This window comes from Chelon labrosus (genome assembly GCF_963514085.1).
Source record: "Chelon labrosus genome assembly, chromosome: 10".
Taxonomy (NCBI): Eukaryota; Metazoa; Chordata; class Actinopteri; order Mugiliformes; family Mugilidae; genus Chelon; species Chelon labrosus.
In genome coordinates, this window is record NC_140360.1 from 28505362 (window position 1) to 28529079 (window position 23718).

Consider the following 23718-nt stretch of genomic DNA (forward strand, 5'->3'; position numbering starts at 1 on the left):
GAGGTAGCCTAGCCAGTGTTTGCAAAATATGTAGGGAACTATAGCTACAACCTGAAAAAATGTTCTAAGTGGTAGGGCATACGATTATTATTTTTTTTGAGTGATTAATCTTTCTTTGCGGTTAGTTGATTAATCTTTTGGTTTATATGTGCTTTATCAAACTGCTTATATCTTATTTACAAAATGTGCAACCTGTTGGGTCTCTGTTTAAAGAATCGTGTTGGTGAAGCCCTATTTGTGCCACTTGATTATTTGGAGGGCACAGTCCTGCAGCGGTCCCCTCGGTCGCCTCAGAGCAAGAAGGTTCTGGTTTAAACAGTGGCTGCATGGATTTTCTCTGGGTACTCTGGCTTTCTTCCACTTTCCAAAGACATTCTTGTTAGATTAATTGGTGATTCTAAATTGGCCGTAGGTGTTTATGTGAGTGTGAATGGTTGTCTGTCTCTCTGTGTTAGCCCTGTGACAGACTGGAGACCTGTCCAGGGTGTATTCTGCCAGGACTAGTGGAGAGGTAATGACTACGAAGCTAATGGATCAAAGATGGTAATGGTAATTTGTGAATTTGTTCAAGTTACTAGTGGTCTTAAAATCACATTTGACAAAGCAGGGAGTGAGCGTCATGCAACCTTGATGTGGAATTGTTCTGTTGTAGACTTGTTTTTACAGTTTACTACAACCCTACTTATAGATCTCTTATTAAGCTCATAGTCGCCACAGTTATTGCAAAAAATTATTTAAAAAACGCCAGCCCTAGAACTAGAAAAAGAAAAGCGTATGTGAGTGTAATCTCGTGCCGACCTGGCCAACATCAACATTCCGCCTGGTGAAAAGAAGAACCCTGCCGGCTGAATGAACTGTAAATTGCTCTTTGCTAATAAAAGAAGAATAAGGAGGAATAAAAGATTCAGTAAGAGATTTGTTAGCCTCGGAGCTTAGTGAACCAACCTTAAGCTTCACACACTAGAGTAGTTGTAACAATGTGGAGGCAGTGTGGCAGAATTTCAGCTGAAGGCATAAAATGTCCAAGACCGGTTTTGCAGTCAGCACACTCTATCTCGATTATTTCTGTGTTGACTTAAAGGGTCGATTCACCTGAATTAGTCATGGTTTTTTTAATGAAGTCCCAAACTAGGCTCTTAAAGTAAGGCAAGTTCCTTACTGATCATTTGAAGGCCTCGTCTTATGTAGATCTCCAGAGCTGGAAGCATTTTTCAGCTCCTTCAAATCATAAAGCTGATAGCCCAGCATGCATGATAAAGCTGGAGTAATCTACTCAGTGCTGCTTGGTGTCACGTTACCTCAAACAGGAAGTCCACCAAACAGACACGCTGTGTAATTCTGTTCAGAGTTCCTGTCCACACTTCCATTGTTGTCGCAACAGAGGCCGATAAAGCGCGAGAGATCTGTCCGTCCTCCAGGCACTGGGGCGAAGCTGAATACTGAACTTATCTCCAGTTGTCAGCGTCAGAAGAAACCAGAGCTCATTTGCATCATTTGCCGTGTGAGCTGTGAATAAATTAAGTCGTGGAAAGTAGTGAGAGCGCTTATATGTTTTGCTGTGTTTCATTATTTCTGGCAAATGGTGTCTCAGTCCTACCACCGCCACCGCCACCGCCACCCCCTTCCTCATTTGTTTAGTTATTTCACTTTTTTCTCTCTCTTCATCCTTCCTCCCTGGGAACGCAGATCGCAGCCGTCAGCGACTGGTAGTATGTTTCTTTAATGCATTTTTATTGACATTTGCATATTTTTCAAAACAGAGCGCCACGAACGCCACCGCCCCCCTGATACAGTTTTAATTAAACATCAAAAGAGGCGAGCGTAGGTGCCCACTGAGACTGTTGGTTTAGTCAGACTGATGATATACATGCAAGGAGAGTGTGTGTTTGTGAGTGTGTGTTATGGTGAGTGTGTGTTTTTGTGAGTGTGTGTGTTTGTGTTCGTGCACATGTTCCTTTTCTTTCTCTCTTTCGTTCTTTATTTCTTTCTTTTTTCATAACACAAAAAAAATGTTCATCCTACTGATGCATGCACTTTGAGTGTGTCTGTGTGTGTGTGACAGAGAGAGCGAGAGAGAGAGAGAGAGAGAGTATTTTGATTTTCTGTCTTCCAGAAAGACTGGCTTGTCGAAAATCAATCAATAGCACACGCTGATCGTGTGACAGAACACACATACGTACACGATGTTTACAGTGTGAGGCACATTCTTCCATTGTGCTCCGTCGCGTTCCCGCCGTGACTGGCAGTGTCAAAAGACAACCAAACAATGACCCCTGTGTCGCAGTGTCACACACTCACATACACCATGTAAACTCTTCAGACAAAGTTTCCCATCTCTGAAAAGGCAGAGTTTGATATATGAAATGATTTGATAAATAATGATCTCTTTTTTCGTTTCATTGGCTGAGTGGTGCGCGGGGCGGGGTGATCGATCACTCTGCCAGCTGTCAAGCGGATGAAATTCTCCCGTTCTGACACAGTCGTAAATCTCCTCTCATGTGGGTGACAGCCCCTAATGTCAACCACTCCCTCGCCGGCACTAAAGGATCGGCATGCAAAGAAACCCACATGTCTCAAACGTCCTGACTGCTGTCTTCCGCAGAAAAGCATTTGATTGATATCTAGAGCTCTTCAATTTAGAGATAGAGACATCGCGTGGCATTTAGCAGATTAACTCATGTCCGGGCGGAGTCACGAATCTTTGAGACGTCTGAGAACATGTGAGGATTTGCTGGAAGTGAATCAGAGAGGGCTGCTGGGAAGGACAGTGAATAGGTCTGCAGCCTTGGATCCGGAGATGAGTACAAGAGCGCTGTGACACTGGAGGAAGAAAAGATGTTTGTCATCACCAGACAAGTAAATGGGATGACACAGCTGCTTACGCATGCCCTGTTAAAAAAGGTCATTTCTTTATTATTTACTCTTGACCTTATCTTCATCATGTTTACCACCGTGCCGTCTAAAATACACACATAGAGCCTGGATTAAAACATCTTCTCAGCGTCACACCGCAGTAGAACCTTCCTTCATCCGGTGTTTGACTAAACTGGAAGAAAAATATTTGATTGAGCTGTTTGGCTAATGTTTAAATAATCGCAAATCAATACAGATTGTTGCAATTAGATGTTTCACGGCGTGGGACATGAGAATATTTTTTGGCCGAAGCACAGAAATCCTGTTTTTTTTCCTCCTTACCATATGATGTCCACACAGCAGGGTACCAGCGCAAACAAACTGGATCCGGGGCTATTGTAGCAGAAATGTAGTCGTAATTGTTCAGCTATATTTAGAGGACCAAACACTGGTGGTGCTTCAGAGCCCTGAGGTTTTCAAAGTCTTTTATGTTTTCTTTCATGCTTTTTTTTTTTTTAAGATCCAGAAAAACTGGACAGCTTTTATGAAATTAAATTGCAACATTGATAACAGTTATACAACGTAAATACATAAATAAATAAAGGGAACAACTGCAAATTCAACTCGTCAACTAGTCTGGAAGCTTCTTAGGAATCCTTCAAGCCAAAATATAACATCTAATGAAAAACAATACATCATGATAAGGCTCAAAAACAGGAAGAGGCTTAACATAAACTTCCACCGAGGGGCAACTTTAAAGAAAAATAGTTTAGCTTTTTAAAGGGCACATTAATTAAAACACATTAATATCAGAGAAGCAGACTGTGACTACAATTAATTAATTTTACAATCAAAATGCATAATTAAAACTTTTCTTTCTTCTTTCTGCGTTGGTCCAAGTTGTATCAGAGCGTACTTCCTGCCCGGCGGCTTTTCTCCACTGCTCCTTTTAGTCAAGATGGTTTAGTGCTTATTCAGTAGTGCTTTGAATCAATGCTAGAGGCTGCAGGAGTGTGAAGTGGCTCACCACAACTCTCTGGAGCCTGTTGATGTACCGGCCTCATGTCTGGTTTTAGCAGAACAAGAAGCAGAGAGGGGTCCCTAAATTGGTTGTTAGGCTGTTCCTAAAATAGAAATGCAAGCAGCAGCCCAGATTTCTCTTAGTGTAGAGAAGGAGAAATCACTAAAACTGAGGAACACGCTTGCACCCAAACTAAGCTACTTACGCAGACAGAGATTCTTTATTCACAGCTTTTTTGTCACGTCATGTGTACACAGCTGAGTGCGCGTGTGACTTCACCATTACAAGTGCAGAAAACCTCATGCGAGTTGCTCGAAATTTGTTGCCTGTCGCCTCTGGAGGTTAACACAAAATCAGTCGGTGGAAGACACATTGTCATTGACAAAGAGCTCTGCAAAGCAGGGAAGAAAAATCTGTCACCTTAGGTGTCAAGACTCGGTGCAGAATATTTTATCATTTGCATGTTTATTTGATGAGCATCTCCGCCTGCGCTTTTGTGATTGGACTCACAAACAGTTGTGGAGCTTGGAGTATGTAGAAGTCGGCCTGAGATCACCAGTGCTGTTATTCCTAATCAAGTTAATTAGAGGATGTACCGTGGGAGCCAGATTGACAGCAGCAAGGGACCACCGGTCCACTTACAGCGGCCCGCAGGCTGTCATTGAGCAGAAATTGCAGTGAAATGTGGGTCAACAAGGTGTCAGAAGCGGCTTGAGGCATAGTGGGTGTTATTGCGTGCTATTGGACCATGATCAGCCATGACTTTCCATCCAATATCTACCTTTTTTAATGATTGTTTTGTCTGAGCCCTGTCTCGTGCTCTCGCTCCTGACTTCATTAGAGATACTGTGCTGTTCCATTTTATCTTCTGTGTCTTCTGCATCTGAAGAAACGTTGGAATCACTCTTTAAACGTCCTGTGGCGGGTGTATCCTGACGGCGGAAAACATCAGCTGTTTGGATTTGACAAAAAGTGTTTACATCTCACCTCTGATAGATACATGTCACAAGATCAGGGTTCCCAGCTTGCCTTTCTTCCTCCCCACATGCTGCTTTTGCGTGTCTCCATTTTGAAGAGCAGCACGTTCTTAGTTGTAAATGCACAAAGAGGTTTCGACTTACCTCCTGCCTGTGATAAGTATTCAGTGGTAGACAGACACAGCCCGCGGGTATGCCTTTTGCTGTATGCTAATATAGCCTTTTTCCCTGCACCTCCCTTTCCCTCGACTAATACGATACATAAATGTTTTTAATGTGAGTGAGGTAGAGGGAGTTGGATCAAAGCCCCGCAGGTGAAGAAACACCGAAGGCGGGGTTTGCTGTAGATTGCCTGTGCCCCATTGGAGTCCTGTGTTGTAATGGGCTGCAGTTGTAGGTGATTCTCCCTGCCAGTTGGCTACTGCGAGCATCACCTGGATTACACTGATTCACTGCCCTGCATAATACAGGGAGTGATTTGGAATTGCACACGGACCCAAGGGGGAAAAGTCCAATTAACATATGTATGAGCTGAGTGGAGATGGGAGGAAGCGCTCGCCAAAATAATCTCCCAGCATTTTACCGACATGTTACGGGGGGTTAACAGTGTACGGCTGCTCTCTGCAGCAGCCACATGGTTACAGCAGAGTCCTGCCAGAGCCTGCCATGCCATCACGCCAACCTACGAGGGGCTGTTAAGCTTTAGAAGTTACACTGTGGCGTCCTTGCCACTTTATCTGTCAGATAACACCGCTAAGTGGGCAGTAATAATACTTCAGCAGGTGTCAGGACATCAGGGAAATGTGTCCTCTTAATATTCGATGTAGCTCAGCTGCGGTGAGTTGACACCGCGGCCTAACCTGAAGTAATCCTCCTTCGACTCCTGAAGTGGGGCCATGCCATTAAAATACCACACTAATTAAAATAGAAAAGTTACACAGTGGCTGGCAGGAGAGGATACAGACTGAAGTCACACCCAGAATGTAAAATCCTCTCAACCGGTGTGGTAGTACAGAAACAGAGCAGAGAGCACGCCAGTTGAGCAGAATCCGTGATTAGAAAAAAAATGGTTCCTGTTCCTTTTTTTTTTTTTTCGCCTCGCTACTGTTTTCCCTGACGTTTCCCTGCCGCCACAGCAAACAACTCACTGCACCTGCTCAACCACAAAAACACCGCCTTGGCTGCTGCGCCATGTGTTGGCACTGCAGATGTTCCCGCTCAACTGTCAAGCTCATTTTCACGTATAAATAGCTCGGTTTAAACCCAGCAACTTTGGTTTATTCTGGACGTGCCTGACAGAAACACTGATACATGCATGAAGAGATGGATTTAAGTGTTTGGTAGAAGACCAGGGAGAGGAAGAGAGCTGGAAAAAGCTTGTGAACACCATCCCACAGGCCTTGGTTGTGACAGGCTGCCATTTCAAAGCGTCTGCCTGCATCCAAGAGGAGAGGAAAGAGACAGCTTCAGTTTTTAACTGTGTTATAAGATTTTTACACTTGGGAAGATTTGCCTCCTTTTTTTTTTTTTTTTTTTTACACAGTCCCTAGTTAATCAATCCGGCAGAAATTTTTGCTCCCCTAGAGGTAGGGGATGATAAAAAAAAAGAATTAGTTTTGGAGGGAAATTCTTTCATCTTTTTCCTAAGTTTGAAACAAAGAGAATTGGGAGACAAAGGCGTTATCAGAAGCTGCAGTTGTGTTATAGGAGCCCGTCCTTGGGAAGTGGGCCGGTGAACTTTTATGGAGGCCAAGGTTGTACTGTTAAGCCGGGATCACAAGCTTACAGCTGTAACTCACACATACACACACACACACACACACACACATGCACACTTGCAGACGTATGCAAGGCGTTGAAATGAGATCACGGGGAATCAATTGTTTTAGAAGCGGCACCAAATTAAGCAGCACTGAGCAGCTTATGTATTTATGTGGCACCTCCAAGCTCTTTTGAAGCAGCAGCTTGGCATCAAAACACAGAAATCAATAGCGGCGTTCCACCTTCTAATCTGAAACACACACTTGCGGAAATGGGAGATCCGGAAAGATTTGTTCAGTTATAGCCACAACTTAGTGGGAAAGCAGTAGGCGTCAGTGGACAGCCTCTAATATCCCTTCTACTTTTTGGTGTGTTATTTGCTCTTAATATGGTTAGATTTGTTGATCGTAATGTCACCAATGCCTCCCATCGGCCTAATCAGTCTGATTCAAGCTAATTGCCCCAGCTGTGTTATCAGTTGATAATTCACCCCTGCTAAGAGTTGAGGCTCTGTTGAATGTCTCTGAGCTGATAAATGAATCATGGGCCTCAAAGCATGCCAAGTCGGCCCCCCTGCGCTGCCATCTAATCCCATAATGGTCACAGTAATGACAGATCCATGGGTGGTGTCATTACAAGTGGCAGTTGCCATGACAGCACATCCACCTAACCTAAAACCAAAGGTGTGGGAGTGGAGAAGGAAGAAGTTTTGTTGCACTTTGGGTGTGAAATCATGTTTGATACCTGACCGTTTCCCGCCTTAAGGCCTCAGTCTGCAACCATTAAACTGATCCCACATGCTCACACTCTGGCTCCCTGTCTCGGTATACACATTGCCATGTAATATTTTCACTGACACATAAAGCTCCAAAGAATGGTTTGAGTCAGGATGCGAGGCTGCGATCAAAGCATTGTCCACGCCATTTTCTCAGGTTTTCACTCTTTCCTGATCAGCCCAGCCTACAACCATCTGCCGCTGCCGAGAATCGTAGGTGCAAAATCCAGTCCTCGTTTTAATGAAGTCATGCTGGAGTTAGTGCATAAGAAGGGAAGACTGAAGCCGACACCTCTCTCTGATGTTCACATTTCATATCTGCCTCTGCCCAGGAGCTTGCCTTTTTTGAATTATTAAGCAGAGGGCTCTTTCTTCTCTTCGCCTATTTCTTTTTTCTCTCTCTTTCTGTTCTCTACATTCTCTCTCTCTCTCTCTCTCTCTCTCTCTCCCTCCCCCTCTCTCTCTCTCATCTACTCACTCAATCCCTTGCGCTTGTCCTTTTCTTGCTCCTCCATGTCAGTTCAACCAGCTTTGGCTGAAGCGGTGGCTCTCACTGAGATGCAAATGGCAGCCTTTGAAGAGGCACAGTGGGAACGTCAATTAATCCGAACATTTACTTGCCTGGGAAAAAAAAAAGAGGCTGTGCAACCATTGTTCGTGGGCTGTTTCATCTCTATTGTGCTACAGGGCAATGTTTTCATCCGCTGTCCTCATGCCAGTGGATTCGGTGGACTTTTCAAAGATTCAGGATACATCAGGATAGGCACAGAGGCGAGGAAATGGCATAGGAAGCTGAGTAAGCAGAGGTGTCAGAGGAGTAGGGCTGTCCTGCATATTCCATCATATCTTTTTTTCCTCCCTGAACCCTTTCTAACACAAAAACCAGCAGTTCTCCCGTGTAGCTATATTCTAACTTGCCTCCCTATGCCATACCTATGCCCTTTCCAGCCCCAGACCTTTCTCCAACCTCTATATGTTCCTCCCACCTTCCGCTACGTTGTATGGTCTCCTCCTTCTAACTTTGCTCTCTATCTCTTGGGTGGACGGCCTTTAGATCTCAACGTACCCAGCCCCTGCTTGGAAAAGGAGTGCGAACATGGAGCAACATGCGTGGTTAAGAACGACGAGCCGGTGTGCGAGTGCCCCGAGGCCTGCCCGCAGACGTCCGACCCCGTCTGTGGATCTGATGGCCACAGCTACGGCAGCCCATGCGAGATGCGAGCCATGGGTTGTGCCCTGCAGAAGGTCATCAACATTCAACACAAAGGACCCTGTGGTGAGTAACACCAGTCATGCAACACCGCTGTGCCCCAAAATTGAAATATACTGCCATTTCATTCATGAGTTACAAGTATGTATTGTCCATCACCTTCATTTTATGCCACATAGTCATTAATATAGCTGTGAAATTATTAGGAAATTGCGTGAATCACAGCTTACAGGTAGGGAAGCATCTCTCCCCTGTGGAATATGTCTAGCTCAAATTAATTAATATTGCTGCATTACTCAGAGGCTAAATAATAATCCACAGAAGTTAACAATTAACACATATAGCGTCGCATTCATGTGTAAACCCCCTGTTGCCCGTTTCAAATCAAACACAGTCAAAACAATACTAAACACACGGAGGAGTTTCCTGATCCTTGTCTCATGCTCTTCGCCTGTGCCCTGGTTCCCGTCTTAAGTCCTTATACTGGCACCAAGACTCCAATTTGCCAGTTTTGACCTTTCAGTGAAGATGCACTTTAGTCCTGATGAAAGAGAGCACCGAGTATACTTGTCTGTAATTGGCTACATGAGTCACTTGGCTTTGTCTTGCAGTGTCAGAGTATCAGCTAGTCATTAGTACACCACAGACAGCAGAGCTTCAAGTGGTAAAAATATCTTCACATCCACTATGCAGGCACACAGCCATATGGACAGATTTTTTACAGCTTGGTAAACCCACTTAGCGAATACTCTTGATGGCTTAATGCCATCTCGCAAGGCCAATTTTCCCACGGACTCTAATTGGTGATTGAGCATTCTTCCTTGTCTACAGTCAAATCGTTCTCTTTTCGTACACACTGGGCAGAAGTACAGTAGTTATTTGCCCCCTGGCCAGACTCTCTGAGTTACCTCATTTACTCAGTTTTACTGCAATAGATTTTTTTGTCTGCATATTTTGAAGACTATAACAGTTAAAATCAGTGAGCCTCTGCGGTGCTGTATTAGTGGACGAGCAGAGCGGTTAGCAGAAGGATCAATATAAATGAATTAGTGTGCTGTTACACAAATATATTCTGCTGTTTGTTTCTGAAGTGAGGAAGCAGTTTATGGCTCAGACTTTATTTGTGTGAACTAATGCGATTGTTTTAAAGCAGAGTAGATGATACCTAGTTGTTGGAGAGGTCCCCGTGGACGCTCTGCCTGCCCGCGTATTGCATCTGTCATCTTCCCCGCCCAGCCTTCTCCAAATTGATATCCAGCATGTAAGGATGTATGGCCACAAGTAATGGAGCGAAAGCAGCGTTTAGTCAGTGGGCAGGTAGTCTGAGTCAATTTGGTGCACCACATTGCAGGTAGACGGCAGATCTGTCGGCTCGGTGTCCCTCCGCCGTAATGAATAGTCTTTATTTTAAAAAGCGAGAGGTAGAGCGAGCTGCCGGAGTAAAGTGCCATGTTTGTAATCCAGCACTATATGGATGGTTCTTGGCTCCCAGAGGAACAGGCCTGCATCAGCGCAGTGGTGCCATAAAAACGCTGAAGCATTTGCTTGCCAAGCGCAAGCCAGCCGAGGAATGATGGCGATGATAATGCGGGTTATTTCTGGGCTGTTTGCACAGCTTTACTGGGCTTTATTCAGCACCATAACAACTGACTGACTTAAGCTATTATCTCACCTAATTATCACAGCCTACTCCAACCACTCATATACTATACATGTTTACGGGGCAGAAACGGAGAGACGCATGCTGCCTTCAGGTGCTGTCGGAAGACTTGGAACCAAGCCTTAAAGACTTGGGCAATGAAGAAAAGAGAATAAAGGGAGGATCTTGGTGCCTTTTAATCACATGTTTTTTTCTTTACTGTTGTGAACTGATAATCGCCAGGAATAAATATGCCTTCAAATGTTTCCATATGTGTGATTTACAAAATAGTCCTCTAAGAAATTCCATTTTTGTTTACTGATCCTGTTTAGCCATTTCTATCCATCTCTCTATAGTGTGTGAGTTGTCATATTTATGGCTTTCAGACTCAAAAGTAGGAGCTTAGGGGAGGCAGTCAGGGCAGCGATGGTGTAAGAGGTGAGAGAAGTGCCACAACAGGGAAAGGTGTGCTTAACCGTGTGTGTGTGTAGCTTTACTACAGCCTCTCCTGGGCCCAGCCATAATTTCATTTCCTTCCCTCCGGGCTGGAAAAATAGTGGTTATCTATATGGCTCAGGTGCAACCTGATAGCAATATGAGTGACATTTGTTATTATTCGGAGATTTTTCCTCCCCCTACGTTTGAGTGGCGGGCGACCTTGTAAGGTGGGCTCGGAGAGGTGCTCTCAGTTAATAGACCCCCCAGCTAGGTATCAGTCGCCTTTGAAAAAAGGGACCATTCATACTGCTTTACCCAAACTGATGAAAGCAGAGGCGCCTGAATCATTTGAGAAAAGGCAATAACAACTTCCCCCCTTTTTTCCTCCCACAGGTGTTGGAAATGATATTCTCAGTTGAGTAAGAAATATAGGTCACACCACCAGCATGAGAGGAGTCGATGAGAGACGGTGGAAAGAGTGTAGAGGAGAAAGAGGAGGGGGAAGTGATAAATGTAGGGAGGGAAGGAGATGAAGGTAAATAAGATGAGGAGGAGCAGAGAAAGTGGGAGGCAGAGTTAATAGATGCCGGCCGGGCGGGCATCAACAGGGGAGTTGTTATCACCCAGCCATGTTCACAAGCCTTCAAAACACAAACCAGCCTACTTCTTTCTGCTTAATCCTGAGGTAATACTCCGCCCAGGACCCCTCAGCTGCACTTTAGGTTTTTCCCCCTAGTAAGGATATCAAGAAAATGCTGTACAGCTGGAGGGTCTTTGTTTTGGGCTTTTTTTTTGTCAATTCGTCATGCTTTCAAGGGCACTTTCTATACCAACCTGCCCCTGTTCCTCACTCTCGTCACTCTTCAAATCCACAAAGACTGATGCCAAACACAACGTCAGAAGCTGGACATCAAGGGCGCATACACTCAATTCTAGAAGATCCTGAGCAAACGTTAACTCATTGCCTGAAGTATGGACAATATAAGCATTACTATATAATTTTCGTTTTTAGAGTATAGCTTTAGACAGTTTTATAAATAATAGATTTTGCAAGTACAGAAATGGTGTGACTCCAACAACGGCCTATTATATTTGTTACATACTCCACAAGAAGCAAGAAATTTGTTCTTATTCTTGAGGTGAGCAGGAACAAGCACAAAGTTCCTTCTGGCCAGGTCATTTATACTTCACAAGAACTCAAGTGCCGAACTCTGAGGAAGTCCTCATGGGGCCCTCTCACTGCAGCATACGTCACACACGCTAAGCATTGTGGGAGATGCGGTAGATGGACAACACGGGAGATGCCCTCGCTGTTCATTCAGTGTGACCGAGAGATTACCGGTCACACTCACAGAGCATTTCTGCTAGTCGCTAGAATTTCCGCTTTAACCACGTCCCGTTCCAATTTCTGACGAAACACAGGATAATTGTCGGACATGACACGTAAACAAAGTTCTGCCCGGTTGATGTGTCGAAAACAAATTTCTTGCTTCTTGTGGTATGTGTTCCAAGCTTTCATTGCACTGGATCGTGGGACTCAGTGTTTGCCCAAGTGTCTGATGCTCAGCCCATCTCCACACACTTAACACATGACAGGGACATAGGCTGGGGTTGAGTTTCAGCCTCGTATGGTTGACTGGGTTGTTTTGCCTCTTGTTTGACACTAATTTTTGGGATACAGTTAGCAGTATGTATTTTATTATACAACACAGAAAACTCCTACTTTGATAATGGACATCTTGTTACTCTGTTCCTAGGCTGGAGACATTTTGATGGACGGGAAAGGGCTTTGCATGAGATCAAACATCCCATATCCTAATCTGAGCACACTAGTCTCTATTTTTATTGTCATGCCCATGTGTCATAATTCTTAGCCAGACTTTTCACCTTGAAGTCTGAACCATCTGTGGCTGTGAAGTTGCTTTCAGAACTGAAACTCCACATTATCAATGACAGACTTGGAGATGACTGAATCAGCGGTGACAAAAAGTGGACTTCTGAACATTATCAGTAATAGCGACAGTTCCCCCTCTTCTCGTGGCTTTGAACTGAATCTCCCCTCCTCTTGTGTCTGTGATGCATGTTGTCGGGAGGATCAGGCAGTGTGGAGAGCCAGGTGCGAGGGGCAGGAACTGATAAAGAAGCGAGGCTACTATCAGGACACAGGGCCTGATAAAGGACAACACTCACCACAGCCACTTACTGATTTATAGCTGCCGCAACCACAGAGGAGCCACGACCACAATAATACAGTTTTACAGATTCTAGCAGAAATCATTAGTCGAGGAGCTTATTCATCTAAAACCATCCCACTTACAGTGTCAGGATTGTGAAGAAGAGGTAATGACAAAACTGTGATATTTAGTCTGAGCTATAAATTATGCTGACATGCTTTACACTCCTATGTGATTGTTTAACACCCCCATTCCAAACCAAAGGTATTAACGTGGTGCTATAACAGCCTCCCCCTTTTCTCAAGGTTTTTTTTTGAAGATTTTGGATCTTGGTTGTAAGGAATTACTCCCATCCAACAAACAATACCATTAGTCAGGTCACTGCATCTGATTAATTAATCCCAGAGGTTTTCATTTCCTCTGGGCTGGGCAGGTCAGGTCTTGGGAACAAGTGTATAAGAATAAAAATGACTCATGTAACCACCCTATCTGGAACAGATGGACCCATTTGAAAGGACTTTTAAACTGGACTGAGACAAATTGAAACCTCTGATAATCCATTTTAGGAAAATATTAGTGCATAATAGCCATGTAGACTCTTGATCTGATTGATTCGGTTTGGTTTGTGTGGCTGTTGTACATATCAGGTGATTTGGTGAGTTTAGAGAAGGGACAGAAGTATAAACTTTAGAGCAAACACTGACTGCATGTCAAATAGTTTAATTTAGGTATGCCTTCGTAGGTGTGCAGTTCTGCTAAAATAGAATAACACATTATCTCCTGCAGGCTCCTGGTGGCAAGATGTGGTATGTTAAGTGCCTTATATTGTCATTTCCGGTTCTCAGTCAAGGCTGTTAAAGTAGTGGATGCCAGCACTAGATTGAGAGATGAAGGAAGTAAATGACTCTAAAATAGTAATAAACAGAATAATAATGTGGAAGGTTCCAGCGGCCAGCCTCGCCTCTCTTAATTAGTGCTAAATCAGCAGCAGTTATTAACTTGCCACTAATTGAATGTGATAGTGAGCTGTGCTAATGCAATCCTCCTGGTGTAATTGGTGTCAGAGGGAAAGGTGTCTCTGTTACTAGCCCACAAGGCCTCGTGTTTCTCATTGTTTTCCCGTCCCCATGTGACATCAGTCAATACTCTGGACATGTCTGAGCCCGCTTCACCATTTCTTTTGTTTGTTTCTGGAGGAGGAAGCAAACAAAAGAAACGGCAAAGCAGGAGATGATCCATGCGAATCCTCCAACTAATATAGAAAGTCTCAAAAGCCTTCTGAGCCTTTTGGGTATCTCAGCGCCGTCGTTTGGAGAGACAATACAGATATTGTCTGATTCAATATGAAGTGCGGAAAATAGCACGTTTCTAGCAGATATGATCAACCATAGAAAGTGATAAATACAACCAGGAAAGTGTGACTTTTCTCACTCAGTTCAGAATACTTTCCCAGTAGCTCCTGCTCAGAAACATTTCCAGAAAATCCTGCTGGCACCATGCTTTGCCATAGGAATTGTAGTAGCCAGGTAATGAGCAGTACCTGGCTTTCACTAGATACAGCAACTGGCATTCAGACCAATTCTCATCGCATCAAACCAGAGGAATTTTCCTTCATGCTTTAGAATGCTTAAAGTGCCATTAGGCAAACTCCAGTCAGGCTCTCATGAGGCTTTTTCTCAGGAGTAGCTTCAGTTTCTGACCACTCTCTCAAAAAAGTCCTGATTGATGGAGCACTGGGGAGACGGCTGTCCTTCTGGTAGCTTCTCCTACTTTTTGATGAGACTTTCCAAAGGTCTTTTTATTCAGTTATTCGGTTTAAAAAAAAAAAATAAATAAAAATATCCTCTTCAGATCTGTGCTTCACTAGAATTCTAGAGTTTTTTGAATTCCATGGCTTGCATGAGAACCAAGACACCTTCAAATGGACATGTTGTGTGCCTTTCTGTATTATTTCAATCAGCTAAAAATACTTAACACGGATTGTGGAATGTGAAGTTTTACACCGCTGTTACATTCAAAAACTTAACTTGGCATCAAGTGCTAGATAAAGACAGCAACTCATTTTCTCTGTTTTATTTCTATATAGACACTGTGTGTGTTATAAATGTTAAAACACTATTATAATACAAGCAAATATTGTGTCTGTATATTATATTGGCCACAACATTGATTTATTTTATGACTGTAGTGAAGGAGTTTTATGTGAATATTTCCACTAAAAACATTAATAATGCAGAGCTACTCTAAGGATGTGTTACAAGGCCAAAACCGATTCATTGAAACTTTATATCCTCTTGAGACGTTCAAACAGTCGTCAGAAAGTAAAACCTGTAAAAATGCACAGTTTGCACAACTCTACCATGCAACAATATATAGAAGACGTAAAAGTAACCTGATATTTTCCAAAATCACCCTGTGCGCTGAGCCTATGCCTTCTTCCTTTTCTCCCTCTAGACGAGGCTTGTGCCAACTGCTCTTTTGGGGCAATCTGCGACTCACAGAGTGGGCAGTGTGTGTGTCCGTCGGAGTGCGTGGAGTCCCACCTGCCCGTGTGTGGCAATGACGGTACCACCTACAACAGCGAGTGTGAGCTGCACGTGCGGGCCTGCACGCAGCAGGTCGACATCCGAGTCGTCAGTCAGGGAGAGTGCAGTAAGTAATTTGTTCATCTATGCAGTTTGTGTCTGTTAATTACAGCATGTAGCGCCTGAATCCAAACATCCAAGTAAAAGAGAAATAATAAGTCCTGTAAAGATTTCCTCCTATATCTTTATATTAAAGGTAAGCAGGCAGGAAGCTCAAATGCAAATAAATTTGTCAAACTGGATGCACACATGGGCAATTATTAAAGGAGCATGTATGTGTTTGAAGACTGCAATACATTACAGGAAGAAGAAGAAGTTTGATACAGGAAATTTAATTTAAATGTCAATTCCAAAGATGCATGTTGAAGTCTCTGTGGATGAGATCAGTCAAACTATTTGGATGAATATGTTCTTTCTTTTCCACTGACCCGTCGTGCTCTGCCTGTCCCTCTGCTGTGTCTGTAATAAAGAAACATGCGGCAACACTGTTTGCGCCTGGGGTGCCCGGTGTGTCCAGAATAAGTGCGAGTGCCCGCAGTGCCCGGGCGAGGCCTTCTCCCCGGTGTGTGGAAGCGATGGCAACACCTACGACAACGAGTGTGAACTCCGCTTGTCCTCCTGCACGCACAAGAGGAGAATTGATGTGGCGAAGCCCGGCAGCTGTGATGAAGGTAGGAAATTGACTTTGAAATGGTGTAATTATGTTAACCAATCATCCTTTGGAGTGCTGTAATTATCTTTATCAACTGACCTGTGGTACAGTATTTAGTCATCTGTGGATTTTCATAATGGTGGAATATGCCACAAGCGGCATGCCAATAGTCCAACACAGCAAAAGATGAAGTCAGTGTCATTGTGCTTGTCCATAACCAAACAAATCCTCAACCCCAACAGAGTTGATCGCTGATTAACTTTAGGTCAGAACAGGGGCTGTCTTTTTTTGCTTCTTCACATTCAGTGTTTTTAATGTACTTCCCGCTGCTGTTTATGGATCTCAACATTTCCCTCAAAAGTATTGTTGTTCTCAATAACTTGAAAATAATTAATTACAATCGTTTCCAGTTTGCCATTTTTTTATTTGGTGTGAGGATACTGTAAGTGCAGCTCAGGTTATTGCTTAAGGCAATGATGTTCCAAATTAAACCTTCCACCAGCTTACATGATTTTCCTAGTAGGCTTTATTGCGAAATATTTTCAGCAAGGAAAAGGTGAATCTGAAGTACATTAGTGAATGCTAAAGATCACTGAGCTGCAATCTAGCTGCTTTTTCTTTTTTTGAATTTGAATATGAGCCACTATAGCACACAGAAGTTGCTCTATCTGACTTTCATTAGAGGCTAGGTGTTGTTTATTCGTGTTGTGACAGCTATAGTACACATTTTATCAAGCCTTTCTATCCAATTAGGCTTTTAAAAGTGTGACCGATGGCGCTTAATGCGAATATCTGTGATTTCCACGCCTGTAGCTGCGTCGTTCCTCCACATTCCGAATAAATGAGATCTAATTCACCGTGCAGCTCATATCTTGATCAGCACTGACAGACCGAGGAAGCATATCACAGTCCCTCGCTCAGCCCGTCTTGGGGACAACTCTGGAGGGAGCAACATGCCAACCTCTGGTTGTCAGGCAGGCAGCGGCGTTCCCCTGTGGCTAGTGGGTCGTCACAGCGAACATAGTCATCCTCTGACAAGGTGTGAAGGGGAGCAGATTACACCTGCCAGATGGAGCAATGGCTGAAGAAAGGAAAAGAGAGGGTAGATGAAGACCAGAGCAAAAAGAGAGATGAGGGGAATCCACTTCCATTTTTATTGCTATCAGGTGTTTCTTTCTTTTCTGTTTTTTTATTTTTTTTATTCCTGGGACCATTGTCTTGTACACTGGCCCTCAGCCTGTGAGGCGAATCGTACTGCCAGCTTCTTGTGGTCGATTTAACATCATTTCATTGACTGGGATGAGTGACCTTTTTTTTGTATGTGGAGCATGAAGAAATGTGAAACTGTATGCCCTCGATACAGACTTACTGTCACCCCCTCCACACACACACACACACACACAGAGACACACTCCGTCCTCATTGTCTGTTGGCTGTCTGGTATCAGGCAAAAATGCTCTCGTCTACCTCCCCAAGGGCATTACTGTGCCTGTGGTGCCTGATGGCTTAGTTTTTTTATTTCCACGCCGTCTTTGAACATCCTCCTTTTTTCCACCACTTGCTCGTTTTGATTCAGAGAAAACCATCGGGCTTACACAATAGAATCTTTTTTTCCTTTTCTTTTTGCTCTCCCCATTGCCCCCCACTGTCCCTCCCACTCATGTCTCTCTCCATTTTGCACTCTTCTCCATCAAAATTGTACCTCTCGACAAAAGGGGCACCAATGCTTTCACAGGTGGGGGTGGAGATTTGATCGCCTGAAATCGATAAATTTCACCCCAGGGGCAGCTACCAGTTCTGTCTTTTACTGCAAGCTCTTTCCCTGATTCTTTCAGCCCCCTCGAATGTGACCCAGACCCTCCACAGGAAGTCTGGTGACTCTGTAACCAAGTTCCTGGTTGTGCTACTTCTCTTTGGCTGGCTGCATGCCTTTGAAAGGATTTGTAGCTGATATATTCACCCCTGTCTGGATGTGTGAGTGGTAGTTTTTGGAAAAATTAGGAGTATATATCGTGTAATGTAGCACCCTTGTCACAAAATGTGATGCTGTATTTCTGGCTCTATTGTAGACAGTCGCAAAGCTCTACATCACTCGTATGCAGAATCCTCCATCCCATACTTCAAATGGAAGATAAGCCTGGAGAGGAAGTGAACATGTGATTTATTTGCTCACATAGACCTAAGACTTAAAAACCATCCTCATTAGTCTTGTTGGGAGGAGGGGAGCATGCGGCATAAAAATGGAAGTTGTTTTCTCCCGCCTTTTATTTAGCAGTAATGAAAAATGACAGTGTTCTCACTGTTGGCCATACAGGGAAATTTATCACCTGTTTAATTTCACACTCGGGTAGGCCTGGCCTCAGCTCCTTTTCACGACACTGACAAAGTGGCATCTGAGAGCAGTGCATCACCTAAGGGGTCCCTGGCCCTTTTTAATTGAATAGACATTTAATAAACAAGATTATGAGTGGAGGATCACACAGTGATGCACGGTCCACACCCTGCTTCTGATACCGCACAGATCAGATCAAGCTCCTAAAGAAATGAAAGGGCACGAAAAACTAAGCGAGGTGGGAGGCCGGGTGGCAAAGAGCTCCTCTTAGTGAGATCAGCGGATTTTTCCTTCATGGTCCATCCATCACAGGGCTTGTAACCTTCTGTTCAGGCAACAAAACCTATTTTCTCCTTTTGCCATCTGCAAACACCCAATCCCTTCTCCCCACTTTTGGTGACGCTCCATCCCTCTCTATCTTGGGGGAACTTTATTTGGACTAACGCCTTGTCACATCCATCAAGAGCAGGCCATACTAGGGAGAGATAGATGGAGAAAAAACAAAGGCAAATTGCGCATCCTTCCACTAATGCCATTGTCGTTTTCGATCTTCCATGAGTTCCACCCCCCCCCCCCCCCACAACAAGGGAGGATTTGTTCGGACTGATAGATGCCCAGGTTGACATTTACTCAGGTCATGATATCCGAGGTATCATAATAATATCAGCCGTTCCTGGAGCCGCTGATGTTGACATGACAAATCTGGTTGACCAGAAATCTGCAGGCCACATATCTGTCTGTCACACACATTTTCTTATTTATCCCTTTTCCTCCTCTCTTTCATTCTTCTCTTTCCTATTCATATCGCTTCTTCTATTATTTCTACTGTCAAATCCCCTCTATCATTCTTGGACATTATTCTTATGCTGTTCACTGCCTTTCTTCTCTCTGCCGCTGAATTCTGTCCTCTTAATGGAGCTCCCTTGGCTAAATAGACTCAGGCGTCTGTCATGATAGAGTAAAAAAAGAATGGATGGGCAGTGCAGAGAGAATAGCTGATGCAGCCATCTTAGCTGGGGATGTATTAATTGAAAGGTTCATAGGCAGCACGGGTGGCGGGCACATCAAAGAACAACAGTTAATTAGGGCCCCCCTTTGCCTTTCACTTTTATTTATTCTATTCTAAAGGCCTGAGCGGAATATGAATTGGTTCGTCCTGCAAATCCCCTTGTATTGTGTCGTGCTGTGCTGGTGTACAGTAAACAGATAGATGAGGCTAGCCTTCGGTGCCTGAGCTCTTTTTCTCTTTCTGATCCTTTCTGGACTCGGCTCACTTCCCGTTTTCGGATTCCGTCTCAAGCCAAATGCTTCCGACTGCGTCCGTGGGAGTTGAAAGCCATTTGGTCCGTCACAAAATGTTAACTCGGACGATCGATAATTTGCTACAAAGGCAACTTCAAATGAAAGGATTAGGGCTGGAGGTTGCGTCGCTTTAAAATGGAGACGGAGTGAGTTCTTAACAAGTCCTGATGTTTGTGGGGGATGTGGACTCTCAAACTCAACACAAAGCTCCAGTTACCGTGTTGTAACCGCTGATAATGAAGTGAAGGCTCCCCCAACGTATCGACCACTCAGAGCTCTCACAGGCCATTGCTGATGAGCCATATTAAGGGACAGCCAGGGCTTCATCTGCCCCTACCCCTCCACTGCTCTGTGACCTGCTCCATAATCTACTTTAGAAGATGGGTTATGCTAAGTGGTGCTCCCATCACATTGATTTCACCATTAGAGGTGGTTCTTGAATACACTGAGTTGAATGAGCCCTAAAAGTAGACACGAAGAGGAGGCACACCTTGATTAGCTAATGTTTTTCCAGTCTTTCAGCAGCACTGGGGGCTTTTAGTTGGACTGCATTCCTATTTTGAATAACAAATTTGTTTCAAATGAACTTTCTGTCAGCCCCCAGGGCACCGCTCTCAGTCTGACATTCTCTCCATCTTCTGTGCTTTCATTCCCTGCCTTCACACACATTCACCTAATCTCCCCCAGGATTTCCACTGTAGGTGAAATTTGCAACTTCAAAAGCAGTATCCTCCCACTTTCCTTGCTTGCACTTAGCAGTAGCCACCGAAGCGATGTTTTTATGTCCCCTTCTTGTATACCTTTCAAGTGTCTTGGCGAAGCTTGCCAATCTAGCACAGAAACTGTGGGATTCTGTTTGTCTTGTTTGTCCATGAGCATCGATTGAGCGGTTCTTCTACTATGACACAGAGAAGTGGTCTTTCAAGGCAAATATAATTCCTCTTAGGGGAACAGTGGCTTTCTTTAAAGTCTCAGGGAGTTCAGTTTTTCAGAACGCTGTGCAATTAGACGCATTCTCATATCAAGAATCCGACACCCATAAAGCAGGGCTTGCCTCCAATTCTCTGTGCACACTCAGAGGCCAGAGTTAATGGTTCCCTCCCGTTTTTGTTTTAAAGTTAATTGAAATGAAAAGGATGCCTCACTGGTGCTGCAGAGATGTTTAATTTATTTAGCCAATCACTAACCCTCACTACAGTTGGTCATTATCTTGTGCTACCAGCAGCGCCTTTGCTTCCCTCTCCCCGCCACCAGCGTGACGGAAATGTAAATTATCATAACTTTCGGACCCCCCTAACGCGTAAAACTAGCGTTCGCTTAAAGAGAAATAAAACGTAAGTTGCACTAATAAAGGAGAATCTCCCTTGTGTGGGTGTATGTGTATGTTTTATTCATGATATTTGTGTACTTTTGTTTTGTATGCAGACTGTGGCTCAGGAGGGTCGGGCTCAGGAGTGGAGAGCTGTGAACAGGACCGTTGTCGCATTTTTGGTGGCTCGTGGGACGAGGACGCAGAGGACGACCGCTGCATCTGTGACTTCAGCTGCCAAAATGTGCCTCACAACCAGGTACGGGTGCTTTCAAAGAGCACTCACCACCAAATACAAAGACTGTTGAACCCCACAGTTTATCAGGGACGAGAGAAAAAAAAACACTCCTTACAACCTCAAGTTTTACCTTCATTTTTGCCTTGTTGTTCAGCATCAAAACCAAACCAGACGATTTCTGTCTTGTTGCAAACAGGAAATGCTTTTCCTGGAAATCTGACAAAATCAGATCTGAGTAAAAGAGAGGCATGTTCTGGGAGACTGCTCATTTGGTTATCGTTACAATCAAGAGAAGAGAAAATATATTGTGACAAAATAAAGTAAAAAAAAGACAAGATGAAACCCCATAGGTAACTCTCTCACTGACTCACCCCGTGACTAGCTCAACATTTATGGTCATGAGAAAAAGAAAAAGAATAAGAATTGTTTGTTGGTGCCCTTTTTTTCGGAACATCATGTGAGCACAGTTCATGTATGTCTCTGGAAAACAATGGCTGTAGTGATGACTACACTGTTACTTGTTCTGAAATAATCCTGCAAGGTGCATCAGTCTTAATCAACAGGTGTTTAATCAGATGACTTAGATACACGACCAACTGGGCCAAGTTTTTACGACTGTGCCAACTCCATTGTAGAAGGCTGTGAGATCACTGAATGTTCTCTCATAAACCTCTAAGTGGACCTTTATTTGAGATGTTTTAGATTCAGTTCAAGGTTCAGTACTGAAAAAATGGGACTGAGCAAACAGAGCCTAAGGTTAAACTACACCCTAATCCTCATTTGTCATTTTTTTGTAGGTTTGTGGCTCAGACGGAAAAAACTACAGCAACGAGTGTGAGCTGAAGAAGGCCAGATGTGAGAAACAAGAGCACTTGTTGATTCAGAATCAGGGACCTTGTGCAGGTCGGTATATTACACCACTCAGAGTTAATGTCATTACAGAGCGCAGGAGCACCCTCATCAAGACTCATTGTCACCGACATCTCATTTCTCCACTCATTTCATCCATTGATGGGGTAGTAATTGGTGGAATAGAATCCTGACAGCACTTCTGTAGTCTCTATCCAGTACAACCATTGTAGCCATGAGCAAATGAAATGATGAAATGAGGCCGGTGTTAAATATGATGTGTGTATTTGCGTAATTTGCTCGGGGAAATTTGACTCAACTGACCGCTCCTCTGGGGCCAGAGTTACAAATCTTTCTCACAGGCTCATGTATGGACTGAGCTGATAGCAGTAATGAATCACTTTTTCCACCCAGACATTCTGACAATTTAAACCATTAAACTTGCTCACAAGCTTGCCTCTTAACCCCCAGGACACCACTTTGCCCCACTCACTTTAATATAAACACCTCTCTTTGCATGTAATGAATGGCATTTATCAGCCAGAATAGTTGTTAGATTGGTGGCTAAGCAGCAAAGGTTGACCATCTCCCTCTCTCACTCTATGTTAAATGAAGAGCTTTTGCTAGCACCGGCCAGGGAGCAGAGCAAAAGGCACTTAAGGGATTTTGTGTGATCATTCCAGCCTGTTTGATTCCCCAAGGGTCTAAAGCAGAGGAGGGTGGAGAGTGTTGAAGAGAATGAGGGAGTAGCCAGTGTTTTCACACACACCCCTGCAGATTCTTCTCCTTCCTAAGCTGGCCTCCTTGGGCACTGACTGTCACGCTTCTCAACCATCCATGGATAATCAATCCTTTTTTGAAGAGCCCTCTATGGGTATGAGACCTCTGGGTTCTCCTCTCCTATTGGCTAATGGAAAAACTCAGATCCTGGAGAATTTCACCGCCCTCTATATTAGCTATGTCAGGAGAAACTTCATTTGACCTCCTGAAACTTATCAAAAACACACCAGCTCTTACTACTGGAGCATGAAGGCAACCATTTTTTTTTTTTAGAGGTTCAGACTTTAAGAAACTGTCTTGTGCTTATGGTGTCATCTCTTGTCATCTGCTGCATGCACATTTGTAAAGTCTGCCTCGCTTTGCATCTCAGAAAATTCTCTATAGTTGCCTGCAGACTTAAATCTGGGTCAGGGATTTCAATATAATCCAATGAAGTATTTATTGGTTTACTTGGCAAGTGTGCATGTGCAGATGAACCCTTGCAGGAATATAAAAGTCTAGCTCCAACCATTGCAGCGGAGAAGGCGCAGCAGCAGACCTTGAAAACATGAGGGTAATACGGCACATCTCACAGTGAGCTGCATTGTGCTGGACAATGGCCACTGGAGAGGAAAAACCCTTGAAGGGTGGAAGAACATATGAAATTAAAAGTTCTCCTTGTCCTAATAGGCTCAGTACAGATAGCTGAATGGAGCGCTGGAAAGTGGCAAGTTAAATGAACTGTGTCCAAAGCCCATCTCTGGAGTGGGAAAGCACTGGAAAAAGAGCGAGCCGAGTCATCACCATTAGGCTGAGGCTCATATCCACACCAGTAACAGTGTGA

The 23718-nt window shown here is 43.9% G+C and overlaps 1 protein-coding gene across 1 annotated transcript in view; it reads left to right on the top strand.

Moving 5' to 3' along the window:
* agrn (agrin) overlaps positions 1-23718 on the top strand; it is a 246976-nt gene that overhangs the window by 170462 nt on the left and 52796 nt on the right. The window contains exons 8-12 of the mRNA XM_084553868.1: positions 8442-8663; positions 15303-15500; positions 15904-16104; positions 21145-21287; positions 22064-22169. Of these exons, the coding sequence (XP_084409994.1) occupies positions 8442-8663; positions 15303-15500; positions 15904-16104; positions 21145-21287; positions 22064-22169 (870 nt within the window). The remainder of the gene's footprint in view (positions 1-8441; positions 8664-15302; positions 15501-15903; positions 16105-21144; positions 21288-22063; positions 22170-23718) is intronic.